Source organism: Ranitomeya imitator, chromosome 4 (assembly GCF_032444005.1).
Source record: "Ranitomeya imitator isolate aRanImi1 chromosome 4, aRanImi1.pri, whole genome shotgun sequence".
NCBI classification, from domain to species: Eukaryota; Metazoa; Chordata; class Amphibia; order Anura; family Dendrobatidae; genus Ranitomeya; species Ranitomeya imitator.
Genome location: NC_091285.1, coordinates 1,098,065 through 1,114,789, shown reverse-complemented (window position 1 = coordinate 1,114,789; position 16,725 = coordinate 1,098,065). Strand labels below are relative to the sequence as shown.

Here is a 16,725-nt window from a genome sequence, read left to right as displayed (position 1 = left end):
AGAGGAGCCGCCGTCACATCCTCTACAGCAGACACCACGTATAGGAGGAGCGCCCGTCACCTCTACAGATGGCACCACATACAAGAGCCGCAGTCACATCCTCTCTACAGCAGACACCACGTAGAGGAGGAGCGCCCGTCACCTCTACAGCTGGCACCACATACAAGAGCCGCAGTCACATCCTCTCTACAGCAGACACCACGTAGAGGAGGAGCGCCCGTCACCTCTACAGCTGGCACCACATACAAGAGCCGCAGTCACATCCTCTACAGCAGACACCACGTAGAGGAGGAGCGCCCGTCACCTCTACAGATGGCACCACATACAAGAGCCGCAGTCACATCGTCTCTACAGTAGACACCACGTAGAGGAGGAGCGCCCGTCACCTCTACAGCTGGCACCACATACAAGAGCCACAGTCACATCCTCTACAGCAGACACCACGTAGAGGAGGAGCGCCCGTCACCTCTACATTCGGCACTACGTAGAGGAGCCGCCGTCACATCCTCTCTACAGCAGACACCACATAGAAGAGGAGCGCCCGTCACCCCTACAGATGGCACCACATACAAGAGCCGCAGTCACATCCTCTACAGCAGACACCACGTAGAGGAGGAGCGTCCGTCACCTCTACAGATGGCACCACATACAAGAGCCGCAGTCACATCCTCTACAGCAGACACCATGTAGAGGAGGAGCGCCCGTCACCTCTACAGATGGCACCACATACAAGAGCCGCAGTCACATCTTCTACAGCAGACACCACGTAGAGGAGGAGCGCCCGTCACCTCTACAGATGGCACCACATACAAGAGCCGCAGTCACATCCTCTCTACAGCAGACACCACGTAGAGGAGGAGCGCCCGTCACCTCTACATTCGGCACCACATACAAGAGCCGCAGTCACATCCTCTCTACAGCAGACACCACGTAGAGGAGGAGCGCCCGTCACCTCTACAGATGGCACCACATACAAGAGCCGCAGTCACATCCTCTACAGCAGACACCACGTAGAGGAGGAGCGCCAGTCACCTCTACAGATGGCACCACATACAAGAGCCGCAGTCACATCCTCTACAGCAGACACCACATAGAAGAGGAGCGCCCGTCGCCTCTACAGATGGCACCACATACAAGAGCCGCAGTCACATCCTCTCTACAGCAGACACCACGTAGAGGAGGAGCGCCCGTCACCTCTACAGCTGGCACCACATACAAGAGCCGCAGTCACATCCTCTCTACAGCAGACACCACGTAAAGGAGGAGCGCCCGTCACCCCTACAGCTGGCACCACATACAAGAGCCGCAGTCACATCCTCTCTACAGTAGACACCACGTAGAGGAGGAGCGCCCGTCACCCCTACAGATGGCACTACGTAGAGGAGCGCCGTCACATCCTCTCTACAGCAGACACCACGTAAAGGAGGAGCGCCCGTCACCCCTACAGCTGGCACCACATACAAGAGCCACAGTCACATCCTCTACAGCAGACACCACGTAGAGGAGGAGCGCCCGTCACCTCTACAGATGGCACCACATACAAGAGCCGCAGTCACATCCTCTCTACAGTAGACACCACGTAGAGGAGGAGCGCCCGTCACCCCTACAGATGGCACTACGTAGAGGAGCGCCGTCACATCCTCTCTACAGCAGACACCACGTAAAGGAGGAGCGCCCGTCACCCCTACAGCTGGCACCACATACAAGAGCCACAGTCACATCCTCTACAGCAGACACCACGTAGAAGATGAGCGCCCGTCACCTCTACAGATGGCACCACATACAAGAGCCGCAGTCACATCCTCTCTACAGCAGACACCACGTAGAAGAGGTGCGCCCGTCACCTCTACAGATGGCACCACATACAAGAGCCGCAGTCACATCCTCTCTACAGCAGACACCACGTAGAAGAGGAGCGCCCGTCACCTCTACATTCGGCACCACATACAAGAGCCGCAGTCACATCCTCTCTACAGCAGACACCACGTAGAGGAGGAGCGCCCGTCACCTCTACAGATGGCACCACATACAAGAGCCGCAGTCACATCCTCTACAGCAGACACCACGTAGAGGAGGAGCGCCAGTCACCTCTACAGATGGCACCACATACAAGAGCCGCAGTCACATCCTCTACAGCAGACACCACATAGAAGAGGAGCGCCCGTCGCCTCTACAGATGGCACCACATACAAGAGCCGCAGTCACATCCTCTCTACAGCAGACACCACGTAGAGGAGGAGCGCCCGTCACCTCTACAGCTGGCACCACATACAAGAGCCGCAGTCACATCCTCTCTACAGCAGACACCACGTAAAGGAGGAGCGCCCGTCACCCCTACAGCTGGCACCACATACAAGAGCCGCAGTCACATCCTCTCTACAGTAGACACCACGTAGAGGAGGAGCGCCCGTCACCCCTACAGATGGCACTACGTAGAGGAGCGCCGTCACATCCTCTCTACAGCAGACACCACGTAAAGGAGGAGCGCCCGTCACCCCTACAGCTGGCACCACATACAAGAGCCACAGTCACATCCTCTACAGCAGACACCACGTAGAGGAGGAGCGCCCGTCACCTCTACAGATGGCACCACATACAAGAGCCGCAGTCACATCCTCTCTACAGTAGACACCACGTAGAGGAGGAGCGCCCGTCACCCCTACAGATGGCACTACGTAGAGGAGCGCCGTCACATCCTCTCTACAGCAGACACCACGTAAAGGAGGAGCGCCCGTCACCCCTACAGCTGGCACCACATACAAGAGCCACAGTCACATCCTCTACAGCAGACACCACGTAGAAGATGAGCGCCCGTCACCTCTACAGATGGCACCACATACAAGAGCCGCAGTCACATCCTCTCTACAGCAGACACCACGTAGAAGAGGTGCGCCCGTCACCTCTACAGATGGCACCACATACAAGAGCCGCAGTCACATCCTCTCTACAGCAGACACCACGTAGAGGAGGAGCGCCCGTCACCTCTACAGCTGGCACCACATACAAGAGCCACAGTCACATCCTCTACAGCAGACACCCCGTAGAGGAGGAGCGCCCGTCACCTCTACATTCGGCACTACGTAGAGGAGCCGCCGTCACATCCTCTCTACAGCAGACACCACATAGAAGAGGAGCGCCCGTCACCCCTACAGATGGCACCACATACAAGAGCCGCAGTCACATCCTCTCTACAGCAGACACCACGTAGAGGAGGAGCGCCCGTCACCTCTACATTCGGCACCACATACAAGAGCCGCAGTCACATCCCCTCTGCAGCAGACACCACGTAGAGGAGGAGCGCCCGTCACCTCTACAGATGGCACCACATACAAGAGCCGCAGTCACATCCTCTCTACAGCAGACACCACGTAGAGGAGGAGCGCCCGTCACCTCTACATTCGGCACTACGTAGAGGAGCCGCCATCACATCCTCTCTACAGCAGACACCACGTAGAGGAGGAGCGCCCGTCACCTCTACAGATGGCACCACATACAAGAGCCGCAGTCACATCCTCTACAGCAGACACCACGTAGAGGAGGAGCGCCCGTCACCTCTACATTCGGCACTACGTAGAGGAGCCACCGTCACATCCTCTCTACAGCAGACACCACGTAGAGGAGGAGCGCCCGTCACCTCTACAGATGGCACCACATACAAGAGCCGCAGTCACATCCTCTACAGCAGACACCACGTAGAGGAGGAGCACCCGTCACCTCTACAGATGGCACCACATACAAGAGCCGCAGTCACATCCTCTCTACAGCAGACACCACGTAGAGGAGGAGCACCCGTCACCTCTACAGATGGCACCACATACAAGAGCCGCAGTCACCTCCTCTACAGCAGACACCACGTAGAGGAGGAGCGCCCGTCACCTCTACAGATGGCACCACATACAAGAGCCGCAGTCACCTCCTCTACAGCAGACACCACGTAGAGGAGGAGCGCCCGTCACCTCTACATTCGGTACTACATAGAGGAGCCGCCATCACATCCTCTCTACAGCAGTTATATAGAAAATGTTCAGCACAGCCAAAAGGAGGAGGTGCACGGTCATAGGTTCCCAAGCCTTTATGTAAAATGCAAGTGACTAGCACACTCCAAAAGGGTTGTGATGCAAAGTGGGGGTTTTATTTACATACAGTATTCACAAATGTTTCGGTCGTTACTGGACCTTCATCAGTGTGCTAATATACTAGTATGCTTAGAGAAGCTCCGAGTAGCAAAGTTAGATTGCATCAATAAGAAGCCTGAAGACATATAGGTCGCGGGGGTAGGCACAAGCCGCAGAGATACAATGGTGTGTCACAAGTGACACTAACTGCTGGATGGAGCAGGAGGCACGTGGTATGTACCCCCAGTATGGGCTGCAAAATAGTGCTCAAGGGGTAGGCACAAACTGCTGAATGAAGCAGGGGCCACACAGTATACACCGCCAGTCTGGGCTGCAAGAATAGTGCGCACTATCCGCCTTCAGTTTGTGACACACTATCCTATCTCCATAGTTTGTGCCCACCCCTTGAGCACTATTTTGCAGCCCATACTGGGGGTACATACCACGTGCCTCCTGCTTCATTCAGCAGACAGGGTAATGTGTCACGGACTGACAATATCTCAGTAGCTTGTTTCTACCTCATGAGCACTATTCTGCAGCCCATACTGGCGGTATATTCCACGTGCATCCTGCTCCATCCAGCAGTTAGTGTCACTTGTGACACACCATTGTATCTCTGCGGCTTGTGCCTACCCCCGCGACCTATATATCTTCAGGCTTTTTATTGATGCAATCTAATCTTACTACTCGGGGCTTCTCTAAGCATACTAGTATATTAGCACACTGATGAAGGTCCAGTAACGACCGAAACGTTTGTGAATACTGTATGTAAATAAAACCCCCACTTTGCATCACAACCCTTTTGGAGTGTGCTAGTCACTTGTATTTTATCCTCTCTACAGCAGACACCACGTAGAGGAGGAGCGCCCGTCACCCCTACAGCTGGCATCACGTAGAGGAGCCGCCACCACATCCTCTCTACAGCAGACACCACGTAGAGGAGGAGCGCCCGTCACCCCTACAGCTGGCATCACGTAGAGGAGCCGCCACCACATCCTCTCTACAGCTGGCACCACATCCAGGAGGAGCGGTCGTCATCTCTCTCTACAGCAGACACCACGTAGAGGAGGAGCGCCCGTCACCCCTACAGCTGGCATCACGTAGAGGAGCCGCCACCACATCCTCTCTACAGCAGACACCACGTAGAGGAGGAGCGCCCGTCACCCCTACAGCTGGTATCACGTAGAGGAGCCGCCACCACATCCTCTCTACAGTTGGCACCACATCCAGGAGGAGCGGTCGTCATCTCTCTCTACAGCAGACACCACGTAGAGGAGGAGCGCCCGTCACCCCTACAGCTGGCATCACGTAGAGGAGCCGCCACCACATCCTCTCTACAGCAGACACCACGTAGAGGAGGAGCGCCCGTCACCCCTACAGCTGGCATCACGTAGAGGAGCCGCCACCACATCCTCTCTACAGCTGGCACCACATCCAGGAGGAGCGGTCGTCATCTCTCTCTACAGCAGACACCACGTAGAGGAGGAGCGCCCGTCACCCCTACAGCTGGCATCACGTAGAGGAGCCGCCACCACATCCTCTCTACAGCAGACACCACGTAGAGGAGGAGCGCCCGTCACCCCTACAGCTGGTATCACGTAGAGGAGCCGCCACCACATCCTCTCTACAGCAGACACCACGTAGAGGAGGAGCGCCCGTCACCCCTACAGCTGGCATCACGTAGAGGAGCCGCCACCACATCCTCTCTACAGCTGGCACCACATCCAGGAGGAGCGGTCGTCATCTCCTCTCTACAGCTGGCACCACATCCAGGAGGAGGACATCATCTCCTCTCTACAGCTGGCACCACATCCAGGAGGAGGACATCACCTCTCTCTACAGCTGGCACCACATCCAGGAGGAGGACATCATCTCCTCTCTACAGCTGGCACCACATCCAGGAGGAGCGGTCGTCATCTCCTCTCTACAGCTGGCACCACATACATGAGGAGGACATCACCTCTTCTGTGGGGCACCACGATTAGCAGTCGCACATTTGTACCTGGAGGTGTGATAGAGAGCGATGGTTCTCCCGTATGTGATGAGCAGAGTCTCTCCATCCGGTACATATTCCATGCTGCTGACGGACAGGTTAAAGTTCAGGATTTTCACTTCGGCCATGCTGGCTCTATCCCACAGACTAAAGACAAGACAAAAGAGCAAAGTGTTCGGGTAAATGCAGAAGACGTCTTCCAGGAGATTCCACCTAAAGAAAAACAGGCAGCATCGCTACGGCAACTTGCCGGGAACTCCTTCCATGTTTTTAAGCTTCTCTTAACCTCTTTAGGCTTTTAAAGCTGCGGAGCGGTGACATGAAGTGACGTCTCGATTCTTCTGGCAGCTCCTAAGCCTGTACCTAATAACACACACGACACTGGTGGCAAAAGGCGGCAAACATGGCTCCAGAATGCACGACCCAAAAATATAAGGCGCCGCCGCTTTCCAGCGATATTCTATAGTGAGCAGACACGTCCTCAGGGGTAGTCCGCAAGGATCCATTAAATATAAAAGGCCGTATCGTCCCCTTCCAGCTCCAGAGGCGGTGTCTGCCCTGCCAAGCTTCAGCCGATGATTGGCTGCAGCGGTGCTGTGACTTGTGAAGGGGAGCGGGAAGGTGACTGTGCTAAGGTTTACTACTTTTCATCAATCCATGAGAAGATCATTACTTCTCTGTCAATCTGCTGCACTACAAACAGATTTTCATTCTTTTAACTAAAAGACACAATGAAAATAATCCGCTGACAGCCCCCCAGGACTTTAACTGCTCCCCCTCACATGCCGCCATCACTGCAGACAGTGGCACCTGAGGAGATGAGTCTGTGCCCGGCTGTCCCGTACAATGGCAGCTGGTAGCAGGAAAGAGATAAATCCAAACCCAGCATTAGATCCACAGCCTGGCGGCTTCAGCTGAGCTCCGCACCATCTGACGGGTCTCACTATGTACCGATTCATCCACTACAAGTCACAGCAATCCCAGGAGAATCCAGAAAGGAGGCAGATGCCATCCAAGTAGAGGAAGACGACGGTCGAAGAACCCGGGAAAGGGAAGCGAGACTGACTACATTGGAGAGGTGCAGGCGATGGCGCAGGGCGGTGATACCTAGAGATCTGTCACCTCTGCAAGTCGCCTGCGACGTCCACGTACAGGAACACTGGGGAGTCTTTTGAGACATAGAGGTGCGAAACCGGCTAAATAAGATTAAAATAGATAAATCTCCGGGTCCGGATGGCATACACCCACGAGTACTAAGAGAACTAAGTAATGTAATAGATAAACCATTATTTCTTATTTTTAGGGACTCTATAGCGACAGGGTCTGTTCCGCAGGATTGGCGCATAGCAAATGTGGTGCCAATATTCAAAAAGGGCTCTAAAAGTGACCCTGGAAATTATAGGCCAGTAAGTCTCACCTCTATTGTTGGTAAAATATTTGAAGGGTTTCTGAGGGATGTTATTCTGGATTATCTCAATGAGAATAACTGTTTAACTCCATATCAGCATGGGTTTATGAGAAATCGCTCCTGTCAAACCAATCTAATCATTTTTTATGAAGAGGTAAGCTATAGACTGGACCACGGTGAGTCATTGGACGTGGTAGATCTCGATTTTTCCAAAGCGTTTGATACCGTGCCGCACGAGAGGTTGGTACACAAAATGAGAATGCTTGGTCTGGGGGAAAATGTGTGTAAATGGGTTAGTAACTGGCTTAGTGATAGAAAGCAGAGGGTGGTTATAAATGGTATAGTCTCTAACTGGGTCGCTGTGACCAGTGGGGTACCGCAGGGGTCAGTATTGGGACCTGTTCTCTTCAACATATTCATTAATGATCTGGTAGAAGGTTTACACAGTAAAATATCGATATTTGCAGATGATACAAAACTATGTAAAGCAGTTAATACAAGAGAAGATAGTATTCTGCTACAGATGGATCTGGATAAGTTGGAAACTTGGGCTGAAAGGTGGCAGATGAGGTTTAACAATGATAAATGTAAGGTTATACACATGGGAAGAGGGAATCAATGTCACCATTACACACTGAACGGGAAACCACTGGGTAAATCTGACAGGGAGAAGGACTTGGGGATCCTAGTTAATGATAAACTTACCTGGAGCAGCCAGTGCCAGGCAGCAGCTGCCAAGGCAAACAGGATCATGGGGTGCATTAAAAGAGGTCTGGATACACATGATGAGAGCATTATACTGCCTCTGTACAAATCCCTAGTTAGACCGCACATGGAGTACTGTGTCCAGTTTTGGGCACCGGTGCTCAGGAAGGATATAATGGAACTAGAGAGAGTACAAAGGAGGGCAACAAAATTAATAAAGGGGATGGGAGAACTACAATACCCAGATAGATTAGCGAAATTAGGATTATTTAGTCTAGAAAAAAGACGACTGAGGGGCGATCTAATAACCATGTATAAGTATATAAGGGGACAATACAAATATCTCGCTGAGGATCTGTTTATACCAAGGAAGGTGACGGGCACAAGGGGGCATTCTTTGCGTCTGGAGGAGAGAAGGTTTTTCCACCAACATAGAAGAGGATTCTTTACTGTTAGGGCAGTGAGAATCTGGAATTGCTTGCCTGAGGAGGTGGTGATGGCGAACTCAGTCGAGGGGTTCAAGAGAGGCCTGGATGTCTTCCTGGAGCAGAACAATATTGTATCATACAATTATTAGGTTCTGTAGAAGGACGTAGATCTGGGTATTTATTATGATGGAATATAGGCTGAACTGGATGGACAAATGTCTTTTTTCGGCCTTACTAACTATGTTACTATGTTACTATGTTATGTTACATTGCAGTGAGGGAAAAGCAGCTGTAGATAGAGGAGCAGCGGGCCAGCAAACATTGGAGCGATCCAGCAGATTCCAACCAGCAGAAGCCGGCGGCTGGTAGGGAGAAAGCCAAGTACAGGAGGACAACCCAAGAGGGAGGAGGCGGCGAAGCAGACGACGACCCGAGAGGGAGGAGGCGGCGGAGCAGACGACGACCCGAGAGGGAAGAGGCGGTGGAGCAGACGACGACCCGAGAGGGAGGAGGCGGAGGAGCAGACGACGACCCAAGAGGGAGGAGGCGGAGGAGCAGACGACGACCCGAGAGGGAGGAGGCGGAGGAGCAGACGACGACCCGAGAGGGAGGAGGCGGCGAAGCAGACGACGACCCGAGAGGGAGGAGGCGGAGGAGCAGACGACGACCCGAGAGGGAGGAGGCGGAGCAGACGACCCGAGAGGGAGGAGGCGGCGGAGGAGACGACGACCCGAGAGGGAGGAGGCGGCGGAGGAGACGACGACCCGAGAGGGAGGAGGCTGCGGAGCAGACGACGACCTGAAAGTGAGGAGGATGGAGGAGCAGACGACAACCCGAAAGGGAGGAGGCGGAGGAGCAGACGACGACCCAAGAGGGAGGAGGCGGAGGAGCAGACGACGACACGACAGGGAGGAGGCGGTGGAGCAGACGACGACCCGAGAGGGAGGAGGCGGCGGAGCAGACGACGACCCGAGAGGGAGGAGGAGCAGACGACGACCCAAGAGGGAGGAGGCGGCGGAGCAGACGACGACACGACAGGGAGGAGGCGGTGGAGCAGACGACGACACGACAGGGAGGAGGCGGCGGAGCAGACGACGACCCGAGAGGGAGGAGGCGGAGGAGCAGACGACGACCCAAGAGGGAGGAGGCGGCGGAGCAGACGACGACCCGAGAGGGAGGAGGAGCAGACGACGACCCAAGAGGGAGGAGGCGGCGGAGCAGACGACGACACGACAGGGAGGAGGCGGTGGAGCAGACGACGACACGACAGGGAGGAGGCGGCGGAGCAGACGACGACCCGAGAGGGAGGAGGCGGAGGAGCAGACGACGACCCAAGAGGGAGGAGGCGGCGGAGCAGACGACGACCCGAGAGGGAGGAGGAGCAGACGACGACCCAAGAGGGAGGAGGCGGCGGAGCAGACGACGACCCGAGAGGGAGGAGGCGGAGGAGCAGACGACGACCCAAGAGGGAGGAGGCGGCGGAGCAGACGACGACCCGAGAGGGAGGAGGAGCAGACGACGACCCAAGAGGGAGGAGGCGGCGGAGCAGACGACGACACGACAGGGAGGAGGCGGTGGAGCAGACGACGACCCGAGAGGGAGGAGGCGGCGGAGCAGACGACGACCCGAGAGGGAGGAGGCGGAGGAGCAGAAGACGACCCAAGAGGGAGGAGGCGGAGGAGCAGACGATGACCCAAGAGGGGGGGAAGGGGAGGGGGGAAGAGGGAGAAGACGACCAAGAGGGGAGGGGAGAAGACCCAAGAGGGGGGGAGGAGAAGGAGGAGACGACCCAAGAGGGGAGAGGAGGAGGTGGGGGAAGAGGAGGAGACGACCCAAGAGCGGGGAGGAGGAGGTGGGGGAAGAGGAGGAGACGACCCAAGAGGGGGGAGGAGGAGAAGGAGGAGATGACCCAAGAGAGGGGAGGAGGAGGAAATAATACAAGACGGCGAGGAAATAGAATCAATGGCTAGTCAGTACGTGCACTGCATTCAGATCTTCGTCCAATTTCTAAAGCAGTCTATGGATCCTCTACTGTTAGAGCAGTGACACTATTGATCCTCTACTGCAGGGATGGGGAATCTTTTCTGCCAAGGGCCATATTTATACCATCCTTCGGGGGCCGTAAAAACTCCACCCACAAAGTACATCCTGACTCTGGCACTGGTTTCAGCACGTAATCTTTCATTGCATGCCCTTCAGTGTTCAGTAGTGAACACTGCGTGTGTGCAAACAGAGCTAGAAGAAATTAATGAGCTGGTGGTAATCAAAATACAGCTCCTTGACCAAGAATGCGGTGCCTGAGAAAAGGTCATCGAGGGCCGTAAATGGCCCTGGGGCCTGAGGTTCCCCATCCCTGTTCTACTGTGAAAGCAGTGACACTATGGAAATCTCTACCACATGACGTAATTGTTGATTCACTACAGAGGCCGGATGCCTTTTTTGATATTACAGGTTGTGGGCGCGGATTCTTTGATGGATGCCGATTCGGGGATGTGATGATAATGTATAGTATGATTTTTAGTTTTCCCTGTTAGTACACATACTGTGGGCTCTGACCCCCTTTCTCTCTGTGTTTCTGCTTGCTGAGATGTGTGTGTGTGGATCCCAAATCCCTCATGGCCCCGACTACAAGAATTTTTATTGCGCCTGTAGCACAAATCTCCCTCCAGTACTAGCTGAGACTGGTCTAGTCTCTCTCAAAAGACATGAGGTTCTTTGTTCTATTATAATAAGATATTGGGCCACTGATTTGGGCTACAAAAATAAAGAATACATATTGCTAACTTCCATCGGTAGATCTATCAAACACTAAGCGCGAGCAGCTAAATACAACTAGTACAAAGTGCAGATTTCTCCGAAACCATGTGGAACAAGTAGGACGAATTTGGTATCACTAGAAAGCCACTTTTAAAATAGGATGAATGATGGGTGTGCTGTGATTCTGACATGTTCTCAAGATAAGATATGAGAATTACAAGTATTGTTGGTAAAAAAAAAACTGTACATCTGAGGAGAGGGGAGGGCGATGGCAACCCAAACCCCTTTAGTGATATCACAAGTCTGCAGTTATAAGTTGCTGCATTCGACCCAGCTTTCATTCTTGCCTGGGAATGCAATACAGACAGCCTCCCTGATGCATTGGGACATTTGGGGCTCCGCCTACCAGCATGGTTTGCCTGAAATGATCTAAGCAAATGTGAGCTTATCTTCCTTTAATCCATGTTTATTTTATAATTGCTTTGTACATACTTTGTCTCATATTGTAACATCTTTATATGCCTTTTATAAACACTGCCTGATCTTTTATAGAGTAAAATTTATAAAGTACTATTTTCGTTCACCTGCTCTAAAATGTACCCTAAGTCTTCTGAAGTGAATTGCGCTACTGGTTTGGGTTGGCTTCGGACCCTTTTAATCGGAGCTGGTGGCAGCATACTTGTTCTGTGCATTTGGGAGTCGTTAAGGAAAAATCTTAATGAGCATAAAAGCAGCATTTCATCAAAAGAGTAATTATCTAATCTGAGGTCAACAAATGACTATGCATAATAGTGGCTGCAAAAAAGACAGGACATATCACAGGCCAATCGCAACAACAAAGACAAAAACCAGAGAACCAAGAAAAAGCGATCAAAGAGAGGCCAAGAATAGTAAAAAGTAGAAAAAAACTTTATTAAGCATACAATTTAGCAGGAAATAACAGTGGGTACACCCACAGAACAAATGTACAATCTAACAAAGAAGAAAACATGGGACGAAGACCGATGGCGGCTCAGAAATCCTAATATATAATGAGAAAAGCTAATACTTTAATAATAACCCCACGTATTAACGGTTGTTTGTAGCATAGTTCTAAATGAACGTACATACGTGGTGTTACAGCGATAGCCCAACAAAATCACCCTGAACACATAAGGAACTAGGGTACTACATGGTAAGATAGCACATAGCGGATCAATGATAGAAAACACAAATAGTTAATGTAGTCTCATACCGATATAGCTATGCAGAGGGCCACCAGGATAACACGTGTGGAAGCCGTCCACGTCACCCCGACGCGCGTTTCGGCGGAGCCTTCGTCAGGGGGCATGGCTGGAGATAGTAGTGCCCGTTTAAATAAGGAACCGGAACCTATCAGTGATAGGCCGGAAGTGTAACCCCATCACCGTGGCAACAAGAAGCTACCCGCGGGCAGTCGCTATTAAAAAAAATATATATTTGCGGCATACATATCCTATAAGAGGATATGCGGCCCATCTAAGGTGCAACATAGGGACGTAAAGTGCAGAGGGAATTAAAAGAATATAAGCGCGTACCGCTGCCTAAATGACGCGTGCGCAGCCGAAAGCAGGGCCCTGACGGACGGCGTCCGCGTCACAGGGAGGCGCGGCCAGGGCACAACACGTGACCCAAAAGACGCCGGGAGACACGGCACGGCGCGCATGCGTACAGGACAGCGTACGATAATACGGTAACTCATAAGGCCCAATACAGGAAGGCAAATACGAATATAGCATGGGTATTTAGGACGACAAATAAATATATTACATATACATATTAATGAATGTAAGATCATAACAATAGAAGTTAGAACACAAGTAATATAATTATTATAAGATACAATATATCATGCATATACTTAGTGTCCAATAATCTAAAATAGAATGATGTAGGACTCCTTCCATGAATACATCCAGATGATCTCAATAGGACGAACAATACGGTTGCCACATAAATCTTGGAATCTCGCTGGATTTGGTCCCTTAATACACTTCATCCCAACGGCTTGAATGAACAGATTAGTTTTGCTCCCTTTCTTTAAGCTGGTGACGGTCTGTCTTTGTTCCACTTGACTATGTCCATCTAACTTTGAATTGGTTTTAATTTTTTATTCTTATTTTAGGATGCTATTTTCCCTGTTGTGTCCCGTATGTCTCATCTTATCATGCTCCTCGGTCCAAGATTTGTGGCAACCGTATTGTTCGTCCTATTGAGATCATCTGGATGTATTCATGGAAGGAGTCCTACATCATTCTATTTTAGATTATTGGACACTAAGTATTTGCATGATATATTGTATCTTATAATAATTATATTACTTGTGTTCTAACTTCTATTGTTATGATCTTACATTCATTAATATGTATATGTAATATATTTATTTGTCGTCCTAAATACCCATGCTATATTCGTATTTGCCTTCCTGTATTGGGCCTTATGAGTTACCGTATTATCGTACGCTGTCCTGTACGCATGCACGCTTGTGCCGTGCCGTGTCTCCCGGCGTCTTTTGGGTCACGTGTGCTGGGTCACGTGTTGTGCCCTGGCCGCGCCTCCCTGTGACGCGGACGCCGTCCGACAGGGCCCTGCTTTCGGCTGCGCACGCGTCATTTAGGCAGCGGTACGCGCTTATATTCTTTTAATTCCCTCTGCACTTTACGTCCCTATGTTGCACCTTAGATGGGCCGCATATCCTCTTATAGGCTATGTATGCCGCAAATATATATATTTTTTTAATAGCGACTGCCCGCGGGTAGCTTCTTGTTGCCACGGTGATGGGGTTACACTTCCGGCCTATCACTGATAGTAGTGCCCGTTTAAATAAGGAACCGGAACCTATCTCCAGCCATGCCCCCTGACGAAGGCTCCGCCGAAACGCGCGTCGGGGTGACGTGGATGGCTTCCCCACGTGTTATCCTGGTGGCCCTCTGCATAGCTATATCGGTATGAGACTACATTAACTACAATTAGGGCCAGAAATATTTGGACAGTGACACAATTTTCGCGAGTTGGGCTCTGCATGCCACCACATTGGATTTGAAATGAAACCTCTACAACAGAATTCAAGTGCAGATTGTAACGTTTAATTTGAAGGGTTGAACAAAAATATCTGATAGAAAATGTAGGAATTGTACACATTTCTTTACAAACACTCCACATTTTAGGAGGTCAAAAGTAATTGGACAAATAAACATAACCCAAACAAAATATTTTTATTTTCAATATTTTGTTGCAAATCCTTTGGAGGCAATCACTGCCTTAAGTCTGGAACCCATGGACATCACCAAACGCTGGGTTTCCTCCTTCTTAATGCTTTGCCAGGCCTTTACAGCCGCAGCCTTCAGGTCTTGCTTGTTTGTGGGTCTTTCCGTCTTAAGTCTGGATTTGAGCAAGTGAAATGCATGCTCAATTGGGTTTAGATCTGGAGATTGACTTGGCCATTGCAGAATGTTCCACTTTTTGGCACTCATGAACTCCTGGGTAGCTTTGGCTGTATGCTTGGGGTCATTGTCCATCTGTACTATGAAGCGCCGTCCAATCAACTTTGCAGCATTTGGCTGAATCTGGGCTGAAAGTATATCCCGGTCCACTTCAGAATTCATCCGGCTACTCTTGTCTGCTCTTATGTCATCAATAAACACAAGTGACCCAGTGCCATTGAAAGCCATGCATGCCCATGCCATCACGTTGCCTCCACCATGTTTTACAGAGGATGTGGTGTGCCTTGGATCATGTGCCGTTCCCTTTCTTCTCCCCATCATTCTGGTCCAGGTTGATCTTTGTCTCATCTGTCCATAGAATACTTTTCCAGAACTGAGCTGGCTTCTTGAGGTGTTTTTCTGTCTATTTTTGGTATTGATGAATGGTTTGCATCTAGATGTGAACCCTTTGTATTTACTGTCATGGAGTCTTCTCTTTACTGTTGACTTAGAGACAGATACACCTACTTCACTGAGAGTGTTCTGGACTTCAGTTGATGTTGTGAACGGGTTCTTCTTCACCAAATTAAGTATGCGGCGATCATCCACCACTGTTGTCATCCGTGGACGCCCAGGCCTTTTTGAGTTCCCAAGCTCACCAGTCAATTCCTTTTTTCTCAGAATGTACCCAACTGTTGATTTTGCTACTCCAAGCATGTCTGCTATCTCTCTGATGGATTTTTTCTTTTTTTTCAGCCTCAGGATGTTCTGCTTCACCTCAATTGAGAGTTCCTTTGACCGCATGTTGTCTGCTCACAGCAACAGCTTCCAAATGCAAAACCACACACCTGGAATCCACCCCTGACCTTTTAACTACTTCATTGATTACAAGTTAACGAGGGAGACGCCTTCAGAGTTAATTGCAGCCCTTAGAGTCCATTGTCCAATTACTTTTGGTCCCTTGAAAAAGAGGACGCTATGCATTACAGAGCTATGATTCCTAAACCCTTTCTCCGATTTGGATGTGGAAACTATCATATTGCAGCTGGGAGTGTGCACTTTCAGCCCATATTATATATATAATTGTATTTCTGAACATGTTTTTGTAAACAGCTAAAATAACAAAACTTGTGTCACTGTCCAAATATTTCTGGCCCTAACTGTATTTGTGTTTTCTATCATTGATCCGCTATGTGCTATCTTACCATGTAGTACCCTAGTTCCTTATGTGTTCAGGGTGATTTTGTTGGGCTATCACTAACACCACGTATGTACGTTCATTTAGAACTATGCTACAAACAACCGTTAATACGTGGGGTTATTATTACAGTATTAGCTTTTCTCATTATATATTAGGATTTCTGAGCCGCCACCGGTCTTTGTCCCATGTTTTCTTCTTTGTTAGATTGTACATTTGTCCCGTGGGTGTACCCACTGTTATTTCCTGCTAAATTGTATGCTTAATAAAGTTTTTTCTACTTTTTACTATTCTTGGCCTCTGATCGCTTTTTCTTGGTTCTCTGGTTTTTGTCTATTTGGGTGTCGTTGTAGCGACGGCGGTGTTGATAATTATTGTTCCCGCCTGTGTGGGAGGAGTTAATCGCCCTCGCTGCAGCGTGTCCAATAGCCAGTACATAGCAGGCAGCCTTTCTGGAGACTAAGTACCCTATGTGCAGTACCTGAGTAGACTGACCTGAGGGTAAGGGGGGCGCCAGAGAGCAGCAAGTTCCAAACCGGAACTGGAAAGCGGGATATAGATAAATCCCTGCAGTTCGTGATATACTTGTTTGTGTTTTCATCACATTGTAGCAGTGGAGGGATACCCAAGATAAGCCCCCTGCACATGTGATAGCCGTGAGCTGGCCAATGGTCACCCCCG

At 50.7% G+C, this 16,725-nt stretch overlaps 1 protein-coding gene across 1 annotated transcript in view; it reads right to left on the bottom strand.

Moving 5' to 3' along the window:
• STRAP (serine/threonine kinase receptor associated protein) overlaps positions 1–16,725 on the bottom strand; it is a 56,144-nt gene that overhangs the window by 21,364 nt on the left and 18,055 nt on the right. Inside the window, exon 6 of the mRNA XM_069762747.1 lies at positions 6,118–6,255. Within this exon, the coding sequence (XP_069618848.1) occupies positions 6,118–6,255 (138 nt within the window). The remainder of the gene's footprint in view (positions 1–6,117; positions 6,256–16,725) is intronic.